Genomic DNA, 15736 nt, shown 5'->3' on the forward strand with positions numbered 1-15736 from the left:
AAAGCTAGATTTTGTGTGTATGTTTGTGTTTGTTTGTGTGTCTATCGACCTGCCAGCGCTTTTGTTTGAGTGCCTCTGTCCCTGAGTGGATGTTTCTTGGATGGGTGAGCCAGATTTTGGCTTCTTTGGACTCGCCTGTGGGGATTGCCTTAAATGAACTTGTAAATTTAAAAGGCCTTTACAAATGTCTGCTTGTGTCTTGTATGTATGGATGGATATGTGTGTGTGTGCGAGTGTACACCTGTCCTTTTTTCCCCCTAAGGTAAGTCTTTCCGCTCCCGGGATTGGAATGACTCCTTACCCTCTCCCTTAAAACCCATATCCTTTTGTCTTTCCTTCTCCTTCCCTCTTTCCTGACGAGGCAACCGTTGGTTGTGAAAGCTAGATTTTGTGTGTATGTTTGTGTTTGTTTGTGTGTCTATCGACCTGCCAGCGCTTTTGTTTGGTAAGTCTCATCATCTTTCTTTTTAAATATATTTTTCCCACGTGGAATGTTTCCCTCTATTATATTCATATATATATATATATATATATATATATATATATATATATATATATATATATTCCAATCCCGGGAGCGGAAAGACTTACCTTAGGGGGAAAAAGAAACCGAAAACCAAGTTCCAATATAGTGTTTTATTTCTCCACTATACATTGCCACAAGTTCCTCCAAAAATCATAACACACACACACACACACACACACACACACACACACAAATGTCACACTACAAATGTAAATCCATCTGATGATAGAGGTTTAAGCCTTTGAAATGCATCGTGGAGATAAATAAACAGTGACTGGTAACAGTAAACTTGTTGTTTCCTTTAATTACTGGTTTATACAAAATTTATACATTGTTCATGCAATTTGTTGGTTTTATCACACGTCCACAGTAAAGACTTTCCTTCAACACTGCACTGATACTACCCTAGGAAAAGAAGGAATATCATGACAATAAGGTCATTAGAGATGGAACACATCATTAAACCAAACAATTATGGAGTAATAAATCTAACAAAGCCTTTTGTATGAAAGCATAAGTGCATTTGCCTTAAAAGGTTTAGGGAAACTACAGGAGCCTAAAACCAAGTGGCTAAATGGAGAATTGAATCAGGATTCTTCTCTGAATATATACCATTGCCTTAACCACTATGCCACCTTGCATGGTGATACTTAGTGAGATATTTGGAAATGATGAAATATAAAACGTTTGCAGAATGGAAAGCTTAACTTGACAACATTTCAAAAAAAGAGAAGGAATTCAGCAATCAGTTGCAGATTCAATCTGTATTTTACTGACGATCTACATTTAAGCTCTCCTCAGTGCTAAAAACACAAGATACAGTATTATATTAGAATCAGTAATTAAAAGATGTAAACTAAAATCACAGTTTACAATAGCAGTGACAACATGTTAGTTAATGTACCATTTAAACTCAGTCATATAGACTTGTCAATCTTGTGACAACACATGTTACAATATGACTTTCACATGTACATAGTCAGATTTTAACTGAGGCTGTTGTGTATACAGCAATACAAACAGGCGCTGCTTACATGATATTGGTAGAGCAACACCATCTATACCACTATCATCAACAAAAATTACCCATTAATTTTTATATGAAATTGATATTAAATTAAAAAACTAAAAGCAAGTAACCTTTACTACAATTAACAATTTTGGCACAAAGCAAATACATGTTTTAATATTAGAGATAACGTTGAATTATTGGAAAAATTGACCCACTGAACAAATGTGTAAAAACAATTTAAAATACCATAAAACATTTTTTCATGAAAAATATACCACAATAAAAGCCTAGAGTAACCAGTTATACTCAAAGGTTATCATTTCAGTGTCAACTGTTAAAAATACGAAGCTTAATTATTGTAATAAAACTGTATGGATTGCACAGCTTTAGCTGCAGAAATGGTGTGCACAAACTGCCGTATACCTAAATTTCTACGAGATTGATTGAAAATGTATTGGGTGAAATTAACATTAAAATATTAACAAGTATGATAATAGCAAAAAATTAGAGGACAAACAACATTCTCATGTAATAATAAATTTTGTTCTCACAATTTGTATTGATCTCTTAGAAGTTCAGGTATAAAGCAATTAGTCACACCTTTCCTTCCCTGCAGCTAACGCACTGCAATCCATATGATGATCAACTTGATTGAGATAGGTATTTTTAACAGACCAAACTTTAATGATTATCAATGAGTATGGTTGGTTACTCTAGGTTTTTATCAAGGTATAGTTTTCATGAAAAACTGTCCTATAGTATGTGAAGTTGTTTTTCGCATTTATTCAGTGGGTCAATTTTTTCACTAATTCAATGTGATATGTAACAATATTAGAGAAGGATAGTTGCTACTCACCATATAGTGGAGATGCGGAGTTGTGATAGGCACAAGAAAAAGATTCACACAATTATAGCTTTTGGCCATTAAGGCCTTTGTCAACAAGACAGACGCGCGCACACACACACACACACACACACACACACACACACACACACTCTCTCTCTCTCTCTCTCTCTCTCTCTCTCTCTCTCTCTCTACTTGCACATATGTCTGCAGTCTCAGGCAACTGAAACCACATTGCAAGCAGCAGCACCAGTGCATGATGGAAGTGGTGACTGGGTGGGGATAAGGAGGAGGCTGGGGTGGGGTGGGGAGGGGGAGGGATAGTATGGTGGGGGTGGTGGACAGTGAAGTACTGCAATTTAGACGGAGGACAGGAGAGAAGGTGGGGAGGGGGGCGAAGGGGAAAGTAGTGGAAAGGAAAGACATTAAAAGAAATTAAAAGACTATGTATGGCAGTGAAATGACGGCTGTGTAGTGCTGAAATGTGAACAGGGAGTGGGCTGGATGGGTGAGGACAGTGACTAATGAATCTTTTTGTTGTGCCTATTGTGACTCAGCATCTCCGCTATATGGTGAGTAGCAGCTTTCATTCTCTAATATTGTTACATTCCATCCTGGATTTTCCATTGTTCAATGTGATATGTAATATTGTAACATGTATTTGCTTTATTCCAAAATTTTTAACTGGAATAAATGTAGAAAAGTTCTTTAGAATGGGAATAGTTTTGGAATAAAAGGGACCACTCAGCAAAAAGCAGATGGGCACACCCACAAAAGAAAGGAAACTTGCTAGCTTTTGGAGAACTATGCCACTACCTGCGGGACTAACAGTGCCAATGCTGTATTTTCCCAGGTGGACTGGTTGTGGTGGGGATAGTGTCGGATGGGGTGGGTAGAGGGAGAGGGAGGTAGCAGGTAGTGAGAGGGCCTGAGAATGGGCAGTTAGCAGCTGAGAGGGAGGCAAGGCGGTTTGCTGGCTAGGAATGCTGGAGGGAGGAGTGGCAGGTATGTGGGTTCAGCACATCATGCATGATTGTGGGAGCTGGTCAGGAGTGGCGCATGCTGAAGGTGATGTAGGGATATGAAATGGGAGGTATGAGAAGATGGAGGAAGGGGAAATGGTTGAGTAAAGGTGTGGGATCAGTGGTTTACCTGAGACTGGGACCAGGACAATTATGGAATCAGAGGATGTGTTGTAAGGATAACTCCCATCTGCATAGTCCCGAGAAACTGGTAGTGGAAGGAAGGATCCAAATGGCTCAGGTTGTGAAGCAGTCATTCAAACTGAACATGTGCTCAGCTCCATGTTGTGCCACCAGGTGGTCAACTGTGGTTTTGGTAACAGTTTGGCAGTGGCCATTCACCCTAGTGGACAGTTGGCTGGTAATTATACTGACATAAAAAACTGTCAGTATTTGCAGCAGATTTGGTATATGATATGGCTGCTTTCACAGGTGACCTGCCCTCTGATAGGGTATGAGAAGCCTGTGATGGGATGGACTAGACCACTTCAGGCAGGGTAGGGAAGATCTTGCGCAGGATGTCCCCCATTTTAGGGCAGCAGGAGATATAATCAGAGCAGTGGCACTTCTTTCGCGACTCACCACCATATGCACCCCTTTACCTCTTGAATCCCTAGTCATCATTGCTGATGCCACCTCCACATACAAGAGGGGGGGGGGGGGGGGGGGGGGGGGGGGGGAAAGCTAGAATACCACTGCCATGGGCAGAACTTATGTGGTACGCATTTCTGCCAATAGGCGTGTACAGCAAAACTCATTGCCAGTTCAGTACTGCCTGTGTTGTCAACCTGGCTTGTTCTGTTCATCTGCAGTGATTGTTTTTGCTAGTGCTGTTCTGTTCTTTTTTCATTTTTTATGATGGCAAGTTTAAGTGAACATTGTGAAATTTTGTTTTCTACTCAGTAAAAATGCTGCTGAAACTGTTTTAATGTTGGAAACAGCTTACCAAGATGATGCTATGGAAAAAAAATAAAGTGTACAAGTGGTTTGTTCGATTTAAAAATGGCGACATGTCGACTAATGAAAAACCTCATTCTGGACATCCATCAACTGCCCGAATCAATGATAATATTGAAAAATTTCAAGAACTTGCGCTCACAAACCATCAACAGACAACTGATCAACTGTCAAGAGATTAGTGGCTTATCTTGGAGCTTGGTTCAGTGAATTTTAATGGAAGATTTGGGCAGACAGGAGATTGGTTCTTCCAACACGACAACACACCTGCATATACAGCCATCTCTGTCAGACAGTTTTTGGCTAAAAATAACATGGTTCTGCTGCTCCATGCAGCTTACTTGCCTGACCTGGCTCCGAGTGACTTTCTTATTTTCACACATGAAAAAGCGCATGAAAGAGCACCAATTTGACAACGCTGAAAAAGTCAAGAAGGAAAAAAAAAAACAAGTGAGGAGCTGTCAGCCATTTCTAAAGATTACTACACAAAATGTTTCGAACAGTGGAAGCACCGATGGGACAAATGTATTAGTTGGAATGGAGAGTATTTTGAAGGAGATAAGGTGGTTTTGTACACCATGCCCATCACCTTGCTGCAATCAAACACTCCCTCTTCCAACATCCTCCAGACTCCAAACCCACCACCTCATCCCTTATATGCATTGCCCAATATATCCTGCCTCACGACAACTTTCCCTTTGACAGGAAGGCACACAAACAAATCCATGGCACAGCTTGGGAAGCCTCATGACACCTTTCTATGCCAACCTGTTTATGGACCATCCCAAGGAAACCTTCATAGCTTTCCAAAACTCCCAGTCCCTTGTCTGGTTCAGATTCATTGATTATACCTCTGTGACCTGGACTCAGGACCAAGACACCTTACCGTCATCCCTTCACAACCTTAACAATTCCATCTGATCCATTTCACCTGGTCCTCCTCTACCCAATGCGTCACCTTCCTGGATGTTGGCTTCCATCTCTCTGATGGCTCCATCCACACATCTGTCCACACTAAGCCCACTAATACCCAACATTGCTGCATTTCGGCGATCCCTTCCACACCAAAAATTCGCTCCCATACAGCCTAGTCACCCATTGATGACTTATCAGCAGTGATGAAAACACCTTTGCACTGTATGTTGGAAGCCTCACAAAGGTCTTCCCTCACAAAGGTCTTCACAAACAGGCAGTACCTCCAAAAACCCAGTTCACAAACAGATTTTGGGTGCCATATCCTCACACATCTTCAATCCTCCCACCATGCCCAAAAATCAGTTACATGGGGGTGCCTCTCTCCTCCATCACCCAGTATCACCTTGGACTGGAACAACACTTCACTAGAGGTTTGATTATCTCTTATCCTGCCCGAAATGAAGGATATCCTAGCCAAGCTCTTTCCTACTCCTCTTAAAGTAGTTTCCATCTCCCATCCAACCTCCTCCACATCCTAGTCCATCCCTAGGCCACTGCCGCTCACATTGCTAGATCATGGTGCAAAACCTGCCCAATCCATCCACCCAGTGCCTCCTATTTTAGTCCCATCACAAGCTTATTCTGTCCCTCAGTCTGGCCAACTGTGAAAGCAAACAGCAGTGCTTTTTGTGTTGGTATGACTACCAACCAGCTGTCGACCAGGATGAATGACCACCGCTAAACAGTTGCCAAAACCAAAATTGACCACCCAGTGGTACAATATGTAGCTGAGTACAACATGCTCAATTTCAATGAATGCTCACAACCCGGGCCATCTAGATCCTTCCCTCCATTATCAGCTTCTCTGAATTACACAGATGGGAGTTGTCCTTAAAACAATCCTCCACTCCCATAAGTGTCTTAGCTGCAATCTCAAGTAACCCACTGTCCCCGTTTCCTTTACCCAACAGCTTCCCCTTCTTCCGTCCTGTTCCTCTCTCCCAATTCACATCACATTGTTGCCTTCAGTGTGTGCCACTTCCCACTGGCCCCTACAATCATGCATTATGTGCTGAGATCATACACCAGCCACCCTTCTCTCTCACATTCTTCAATGACAAACCAGCTGCCTCTCCCCCCCGCTGCTAGCCATCCTCTCACAGTGCCTCTCCCTGTCAAAATGGTTCAAATGGCTCTGAGCACTATGGGACTCAACTTCTGAGGTCATCAGTCCCCTAGAACTTAGAACTACTTAAACCTAACTAACCTAAGGACATCACACACATCCATGCCCGAGGCAGGATTCGAACCTGCGACCGTAGTGGCCGCGCGGTACCAGACTCTAGCGCCTAGAACCGCTCGGCCACTTCGGCCGACTCTCCCTGTCACACATCGTCCTCTCCCTCTACGTACCTACCCACCCCACCCCACCCAACACTACAGCCATAACTGGTCTACCTGCCAAAATGCAGCACTGTCACTGTTAATCCAGCTGGCACCATGAAGGGACATAGGTGGGTGATTTGTGTGTGTGTGTGTGTGTGTGTGTGTGTGTGTGTGTGTGTGTGTGTTTTACTCTAGCATGCCAAAAGATAACTGCGAAAGCTAGTAAGTTTTCTTTCTTTTGTGTGCACCTCTCGATAACTCAATGCTCCTGCTTTTTGGTGAGAGATCTCCTTTAGCTCAAAAGTATTTAATTGTAATACAGGTGTCTTGGTTTTAATTTTTTAATTTTAATATAAATGTTACACACAAAAAAATTGAGCAAGTAATTTTGCATTGATGTTTGTGGTATAGAGACCACTGCTCTAGCCATATGAATTAAGCTGTGGCTGGTTGAACTGCTCTGTGAGCAACAGCCTCAGTTAGAATCTGGCTAAGTACAAGTTAAGGTTGTATAGTAACATGTGTTGTCACAAGCTTGACAAATGTAAATGACTAAGTCTAAACAGTACGTTACTTAATATGTTGTCACTACTATCATGAAATGCGGTTTTAGGTTACATCTTTCGATTACTAATTCCTATATAATTGCTTGTATTTTTTAGCACTGAGGATAGCTGTTCAATAGATGGAGGATAACTATTCAATAGCTGAAGTCTAGATCTGCAACACAATACAGATTGGATTTGTGACTGATTTCTGAATTCCTTTTCCTTTCTCGAAATACATCACAGTTGTTGCACACAACTGTTCTGATGGAATCAAACTTGGCCGACAACATCTGCTGCTGACACAGCCTGATTAATATTCTCATTTCTTAAGAAAAAAAATTTTTTATGGCTCAGCTTTTGTTCTCTAATAATCTTGCTAAGTTTCGGAAACTGAAATAAAACTTTCAAAAGTTAAGTATACTCACTCTGCTCAGTGATCTTTTCATCTCCTTCCAGGGGATGAACTATTCCGGGACTGGGATCCCCAAATGAGAAACGATTAATACGGTGAGAAAAATTGTATGCAGCATCCGAGACAAAAGCTGAAATGTGAACATGCCCACGAGGTAAGGAAAGTGAACGGCCAGCAGTAATATGAAAATTGCCAGCTACTTTATTCAGCACTAGGCTACCAAATACTCTACATGCATTTGGAGGTCCTGATGGGAGAACATTCCTGAAAGTAAAAAGAATGAGTAAATAAATTGATATCAGCATATTTACACACAAATGTAGCAGCTAAATATCTGAACTTAAAGCAAAATGCAAGCCCATTGAAAGAGATTTCATACACAGACATTCTTTCTGAGGCAAACCTGGAATTGTGTAATAATCAGGCTTAATTCATTCAACATCAATTTATGAAGATAACTAAATAATATCAATGCAATACATACTTCATTAAAATGTCTGGTGAATTACTGGAGAAGTCAAGTAATATATGTATCCAAAGATGGCACAAGCAGCAACAATCACAGTGCATTCTTAATACTAGGCTTTCTGGAGTCAGTCCACAGTCAAAGCTAACAATTTTACAAACATATTACAGATATTCAATATTATCAATATTCAACATTTAGACATTTACAGCCATTCACTCTGCCCTGTTACTCAAAGGGCACAGCTTAGGTGTAAATGCAGATAACAACTTGATATGGTAATAAAATCCTGTAATGTGACAAAATTTAAAAAATATACTGCATTACAAATAGTTTTTTCTGTTGCTATGGGCATGCCAAAATGTACACTTGATGACAGGCCAAAGATGGATTGTTCTTTTGGCAGATGAGTCTTTGTTGAGCTTGAAAAAATTATAACAAACTTGTTTCGATTTGTGTGAAGTAGTGGCGGCTGGTGCTCATATAAAAAGGCAATAAACTTTATAACTGAATTGGTCTGAATTGTCTGTTACATAACCTTCCATTATAACTACTGCTTAAAAACAGTACAAAATAGTAAATATGGTAATTCTGTTATAAATATAGGCCCAATCCACGAAATACTGTAGCTAATAATAAAGCATGCACTGAAATGAACTCTTTTTGTACTATGTGTATGTAGTATTGTAGTTAGTTGATGTGTCCTAACTGATAAGAGTTCTAGCTTCTCTTCCAACTTAATAAATTAAAGGGCACTTTTAGCAAACAACCTGCTTTATTCATTTCGAAACACTTGTAAGAAGACGTGAGTTTCAAGCATTATTAACACAGCAGAGCTAGTTAACGAAATAACTGCTTTCAAATTGCACAAGAAATAGCTGATAACAAGCACTGACACAGATTCCTATTTGGATACTTTGATTCCTCCCCCCCCCCCCCACCCCCCCTCCCCCTGCCAATGTATCAGTTATGAGAGTCTTATCCACTCAACAAAATAGCTTCGAAGATATTTATGACAATTTCAATGCAGTTTCATCAATTTAAAGATGATAAGGAAACTACTTTTGGTCGAGTATAGGTGAAGCAGACTGCCAAATTCAGCTCTCTTGTCAATCGAATACGACACAGCTGCTAAATTTGACTTGATTGACATTATCAATCAATTTGCTGCACTCAAAACAAGAAAATGGAAAGTAAAATTATAAGAACACAATTCTTGGTAAAGAATGTGTTCTCAAAACTTAAATATAGCCCTTTTTCTTTCATTTCCTGTTAATGATTCATACACTGCTAATAATTTAATAGATACAAATAAAATCTGGTCTTTATTATGATAAAATTAATGTACAGTAGCTGCCACAAACAATAAGACATAGATTTTGTTTTACTTTCAATTCTTTTAGACAGTCTGTACAATATGTAATCTGTTTATTACGATGATACATTAAATTTGCCGTGTGCAATGTTTAAGTAATACTTTTCAATAATGTTTCATTTTTACTACACTTACCTTACAAATTTCTTATATCTGTGTAGGAAAAAATTGCAGTAAGGTAGTTTTCTGGGGAAGGGGGGGGGGGGGGTTATGGGTCCACTCTAGCTGACCACAAACATTGTGTAGACGAGTGGACAGGTCAGCAAGGAGCGGAGAGAGGCGGCAGGGTCCACTGGAGTGCGGAGAAACAGGGGTACACATGAAATGCTCCATCCTGCGGGCCCACCCAAGCTAGCCCTAAACTATGGTACAGCAAGGGGTGAAGTGGAGGAAGGGAAACTGCTTTTTCACATCACTGTGACTGCAGTCTTACAAGCCGGGCGTGTGGAGCGAGTATGGACCACCTGACACTGGCCCTGGTGCTGGACAAATTGGGTGATGAAAGGAAAGAGATTTGGCACTGTGGAAAGATACACTGAGGAGTAGTGGTAAGGCCTGGCCTGCCTACCAGCAGCTCAGAGTAACACAGTGTCTCTGCAATGGAGCAATGTGAACTGAGCCAAATTACCTCTGGTCTCTGTCGCTCGTACTACATCAAAGTCATGTCATACTCAAACTGGTTGATATAATATTGAAAAAGTACACTGAATAAAATTATACAACAAAAGTTCTGGTGGGCCACACCTCCCTGGTCCTTAAGGGCGAGCCGCCCTTTTTGTGAATGTAGACTTTCCCAGTGTACACTACTGAAGAAAAGCTCGATGGTTTCCAGCCAGATGGCAGTGCTGAGATATCATGATATTTCTATGAATATCATATTCATCAACTCCTGATTAAGTTTTAACAAGTGGAGTAGTATAATCTTATGTGGAGGCACTTTCATCCAGACCTTTCCATGCAAAACAGAGCGCCCATAGATTGTGTGTGTGTGTGTGTGTGTGTGTGTGTGTGTGTGTGTGTGTGTGTGTGTGTGTGTACACGCGCGAGCGCGCGCGATTGCGCATGGAAGCGGAGAGGAGGGGAGAGGGGGGAGGTGCTAGACCTGACCGTTTGGAGTACTTTTAATATTTTGGAATATGAATAGTGACTTGTAAATAGCCATTAAAAAGTTCCAGTTCTGAACTTTTAAATCATTTTCTTGTAAGAAAAACACCTGACTACACTATATTTTTTCCTCTCCCGGAGAGCTAGGGGGCACGCATGGGCCCCTTTGCCCCCAGGTATGGGTGCCCTTGGTTATCTACACACATACGCTAGTGAAATGATGGTTTCATCTTACAAGGAAGCAACAGTGAACCACAGGTGCATGCTACTTGTTTTCCTTGCTAAGACCAAGTTTGCAAGAAGCGTGGCATTCACTATCTACAGAGATAACAGCCACCTTCATTGTGGTTAGCATGTGTGTGTGTGTATGCTGTGTGCGGATGCAGAAGGAGCTGGCCACAGTATGCAAACAACTGAATGTGAAACTTCCTGGCAGATTAAAACTGTGTGCCCGACCGAGACTCGAACTCGGGACCTTTGCCTTTCGCGGGCAAGTGCTCTACCAACTGAGCTACCGAAGCACGACTCACGCCCGGTACTCACAGCTTTACTTCTGCCAGTACCTCGTCACCTACCTTCCAAACTTTACAGAAGCTCTCCTGCGAAACTTGCAGAACTAGCACTCCTGAAAGAAAGGATATTGCGGAGACATGGCTTAGCCACAGCCTAGGGGATGTTTCCAGAATGAGATTTTCACTCTGCAGCGGAGTGTGCGCTGATATGAAACTTCCTGGCAGATTAAAACTGTGTGCCCGACCGAGACTCGAACTCGGGACCTTTGCCTTTCGCGGGCAAGTGCTCTACCAACTGAGCTACCGAAGCACGACTCACGCCCGGTACTCACAGCTTTACTTCTGCCAGTACCTCGTCTCCTACCTTCCAAACTTTACAGAAGCTCTCCTGCGAACCTTGCAGAACTAGCACTCCTGAAAGAAAGGATATTGCGGAGACATGGCTTAGCCACAGCCTAGGGGATGTTTCCAGAATGAGATTTTCACTCTGCAGCGGAGTGTGCGCTGATATGAAACTTCCTGGCAGATTAAAACTGTGTGCCCGACCGAGACTCGAACTCGGGACCTTTGCCTTTCGCGGGCAAGTGCTCTACCTACTGAGCTACCGAAGCACGACTCACGCCCGGTACTCACAGCTTTACTTCTGCCAGTACCTCGTCTCCTACCTTCCAAACTTTACAGAAGCTCTCCTGCGAACTTGCAGAACTAGCACTCCTGAAAGAAAGGATATTGCGGAGACATGGCTTAGCCACAGCCTAGGGGATGTTTCCAGAATGAGATTTTCACTCTGCAGCGGAGTGTGCGCTGATATGAAACTTCCTGGCAGATTAAAACTGTGTGCCCGACCGAGACTCGAACTCGGGACCTTTGTCTTTCGCGGGCAAGTGCTCTACCAACTGAGCTACCGAAGCACGACTCACGCCCGGTACTCACAGCTTTACTTCTGCCAGTACCTCGTCTCCTACCTTCCAAACTTTACAGAAGCTCTCCTGCGAAACTTGCAGAACTAGCACTCCTGAAAGAAAGGATATTGCGGAGACATGGCTTAGCCACAGCCTAGGGGATGTTTCCAGAATGAGAAGTTTCATATCAGCGCACACTCCGCTGCAGAGTGAAAATCTCATTCTGGAAACATCCCCTAGGCTGTGGCTAAGCCATGTCTCCGCAATATCCTTTCTTTCAGGAGTGCTAGTTCTGCAAGTTTCGCAGGAGAGCTTCTGTAAAGTTTGGAAGGTAGGAGACGAGGTACTGGCAGAAGTAAAGCTGTGAGTACCGGGCGTGAGTCGTGCTTCGGTAGCTCAGTTGGTAGAGCACTTGCCCGCGAAAGGCAAAGGTCCCGAGTTCGAGTCTCGGTCGGGCACACAGTTTTAATCTGCCAGGAAGTTTCATATCAGCGCACACTCCGCTGCAGAGTGAAAATCTCATTCTGGAAACATCCCCTAGGCTGTGGCTAAGCCATGTCTCCGCAATATCCTTTCTTTCAGGAGTGCTAGTTCTGCAAGTTCGCAGGAGAGCTTCTGTAAAGTTTGGAAGGTAGGAGACGAGGTACTGGCAGAAGTAAAGCTGTGAGTACCGGGCGTGAGTCGTGCTTCGGTAGCTCAGTTGGTAGAGCACTTGCCCGCGAAAGGCAAAGGTCCCGAGTTCGAGTCTCGGTCGGGCACACAGTTTTAAATTGCCAGGAAGTTTCATATCAGCGCACACTCCGCTGCAGAGTGAAAATCTCATTCTGGAAACTGAATGTGCTTTAGGCTACAATCAGCTGCTCTCAGGCTGCTGCATAGGGTTGTAGCAGTGGCAGAAAATCTGACGTGTCGCATGGGACGCCTCAGGTGTTGCTTGTTTCATGCAAGGGCTCTGCTGCCAAGGCACCTCCTTGGGGACCCAACGCAGTGGATCCGTCCTTACAGCAGGGTGAGTGGTGGATAGTAATGCGTTCATGTCGGTCAGGTGGAGGGTCAATGTAGAGGCTGGTTGTATGCCTTGTGAGTGAAGAGGTGGCCACTCCTTCAGCAGGGTCCAAGCAGGCACACTTGGTTAGGGGTTTGCTAGTTATCGGGAGCTCCAACATTAGACATGTTATGTAGCCCCTTAGGAAGACAGCATTCAGGGCTGGAAGACAGCCAATGTGCACTCGAGTATGACTGACGGAGGGCCTCATCCGAGATGTGGAAGTGGTGGGTTTGCTGGCGGCTATCAAGTGAGCAGGGTGCAGTCATCTGCAAGTTATGTCTCACGTTGTCACCAATGACGCCCGCTGCACGGGTTCTGAGGCCATCCTCAGTTCACACAGGCAGCTGGCAGAGGTGGTGAAGGCTTCTGGCTTCGCGTGCGAGTTGCAAGCAGAGCTCACAATTTGCAACATTCTTCACAGAGTTGGATGGGATCCTTTGATTTGGAACCAAGTGGAGGGTCTCAACCAAAGGTTTCGTCAACTCTGTGATGGTTCTGGCTGTAAGTGGCTTGTAGTGAAATTGTGTGCTTATGGAATATAGTCTCAGTTATGTGACTGGATTTGTAACTTATGGTCAGAGAGGTCACAGTTCATAGTAATTGACAGAAAGTGATAGAGTAAAACAGAAGTGATTACTGGCATTCCCCAAGGTAGTGTTACAGGCCCTTTGCTGTTCCTTATCTATATAAACAATTTGGGAGACAATCTGAGCAGCTGTCGTAGGTTGTTTGCAGATGACACTGTCGTTTAGCGACTAATATAGTCATCAGAAGATCAAAACAAACTGCAAAACAATTTAGAAAAGATATCTGAATGGTGCGAAAATTTGCAGTTGACCCTAAATAACGAAAAGTGTGAGGTCATCCACATGAGTGCTAAAAGGAATCCTTTAAACTTTGGTTACACAATAAATCAGGCAAATATAAAGGCCATAAATGCAACTAAATATCTAGGAATTACAATTACGAACAACTTAAATTGGAAGGAACACATAGAAAATGTCGTGGGTAAGGCTAACCAAAGACTATGTTTTATTGGCAGGACACTTAGAAAATGTAACATATCTACTCAGGAGACTACCTACACTATGCTTGTCTGTCCTCTTTTGGAATACTGCTGTGCGGTTTGGGATCTTTACCAGATAAGACTAACGGAGTACATGGAAAAAGTTCAAAGAGGGGCAGCACGTTTTGTATTATCGCGAAATATGGGAGAAACTGTCACTGAAATGATACAGGATTTGGGCTGGACATCATTAAAAGAAAGGCGTTTTTCGTTGCGATGGAAATTTCTATGAAATTCCAATCACCAACTTCTCCTCCGAATGTGAAAATATTTTGTTGACACCAACCTACATAGGGAGAAACGAGCACCACAATAAAATAAGGGAAATCAGAGCTCATATGGAAAGATATTGGTGTTCGTTCTTTCCGCGCACTATACGACACTGGAATAACAGAGAATTGTGAAGGTGGTTCGATGAACCCTCTGTCAGGCAGAGTATCCATGTAGATGTAACTGTTTGGACCTACATTATTGGGTGAGGAATTGTAGGACTCCCACTGATGAGTCAAGCGTGCACTACACAAAGCAGTTGTTCGGATAGCAGAGTAGCGGAAGAGTGGGAACAGTGAGACATTAGTTTTATCTCTGGAATTTTGGTTTCAGTTGTTGGTACCTACTGTGAATGTGGTAACCATTATTATTTAGTCTATGGATTTCTATGTTTCATACTTGACATTCTTGTTGTGATTTCGTTGTTGGTATATTTGTGCTCAGAGGTAAGAAAAGTATCTTTTTACTAAATTTACGTAGCTGGTTTCTGAGTAAACCATTGGTATTTTCAAATCATTTCATTAGCCATTCAAAACTATGGTTTTTCCAAGACATATTAATCCCCTTCATTGAAATGTTGCTTTAAGCTGAATGTGTTTGGAGCCATTTTGAAAAAAGTTTGCAACTGGGAACAGTGAGACATGAATAATGAGGGTACAGTGAGACATGTCTTACAACAGTTAGTCGATACGTTAAGAAATATCGTGAAGATAATACTTCAAAAATGTGTCCTAACTGTTCAGTGAACCGCATTTTTCTACCAGAATTGGAGCTTAGTTTGTGTGAACATCTAGTTGTGTGTTCTAAAATGTTTTATGGACTTACTATGAACGAGTGCCGTACCTTAGCTTATGAATTAGGTATTAAAAATAACATTGTTTCACCCAAAACCTGGACTGAAAGTGAGAATGCATCTATCGACTGGATGAAAGGTTTTTGACAAAGATTCCCTCAACTGTCTCTTTGAACCCCAGAAGGATGCAGCTTATCTAGACCTACAGGCTTTAATAAATTTAATGTGTCAAATTTCTTTGATAAACTGGAAGAAGTAGTCAAACATCATCCAAATTTTACTGATGGATCACATATTTTCAATCTTGATGAAACTGGAACAACAATGGTGCAGAAGTCACAGAAGATTTTGACCTTTAAGGGTATGAAACAAGTTAACAAGGCAACCAGTGCAGAATGTGGAACACTGGTTACGACAGGTTGTATTATAAATGCTCTAGGTATCAGTCTACCCCCTGTCACGATATTTCCACACGTGAATTTTAAAGATCATATGATATTAGGAGCACCTGCTGGCACATTAGGTCTTGCCGTTAAAGGATGAACTCAGAATGTTTTGTGAAGGTCATTCATCACTTC

The 15736-nt window shown here is 42.3% G+C and overlaps 1 protein-coding gene across 4 annotated transcripts in view; it reads right to left on the reverse strand.

Annotated features, from left to right (window-relative positions):
* The window catches only part of LOC126162914 (endoplasmic reticulum-Golgi intermediate compartment protein 2), a 93973-nt gene that overhangs the window by 18276 nt on the left and 59961 nt on the right, over positions 1-15736 (reverse strand). For all 4 annotated transcript variants that reach the window (XM_049919726.1, XM_049919727.1, XM_049919728.1 and 1 more), the window contains exon 5: positions 7636-7886. In XM_049919726.1, the coding sequence (XP_049775683.1) occupies positions 7636-7886 (251 nt within the window). The remainder of the gene's footprint in view (positions 1-7635; positions 7887-15736) is intronic.

The sequence above is a fragment of the Schistocerca cancellata genome, chromosome 2, assembly GCF_023864275.1.
Source record: "Schistocerca cancellata isolate TAMUIC-IGC-003103 chromosome 2, iqSchCanc2.1, whole genome shotgun sequence".
NCBI classification, from domain to species: domain Eukaryota; kingdom Metazoa; phylum Arthropoda; class Insecta; order Orthoptera; family Acrididae; genus Schistocerca; species Schistocerca cancellata.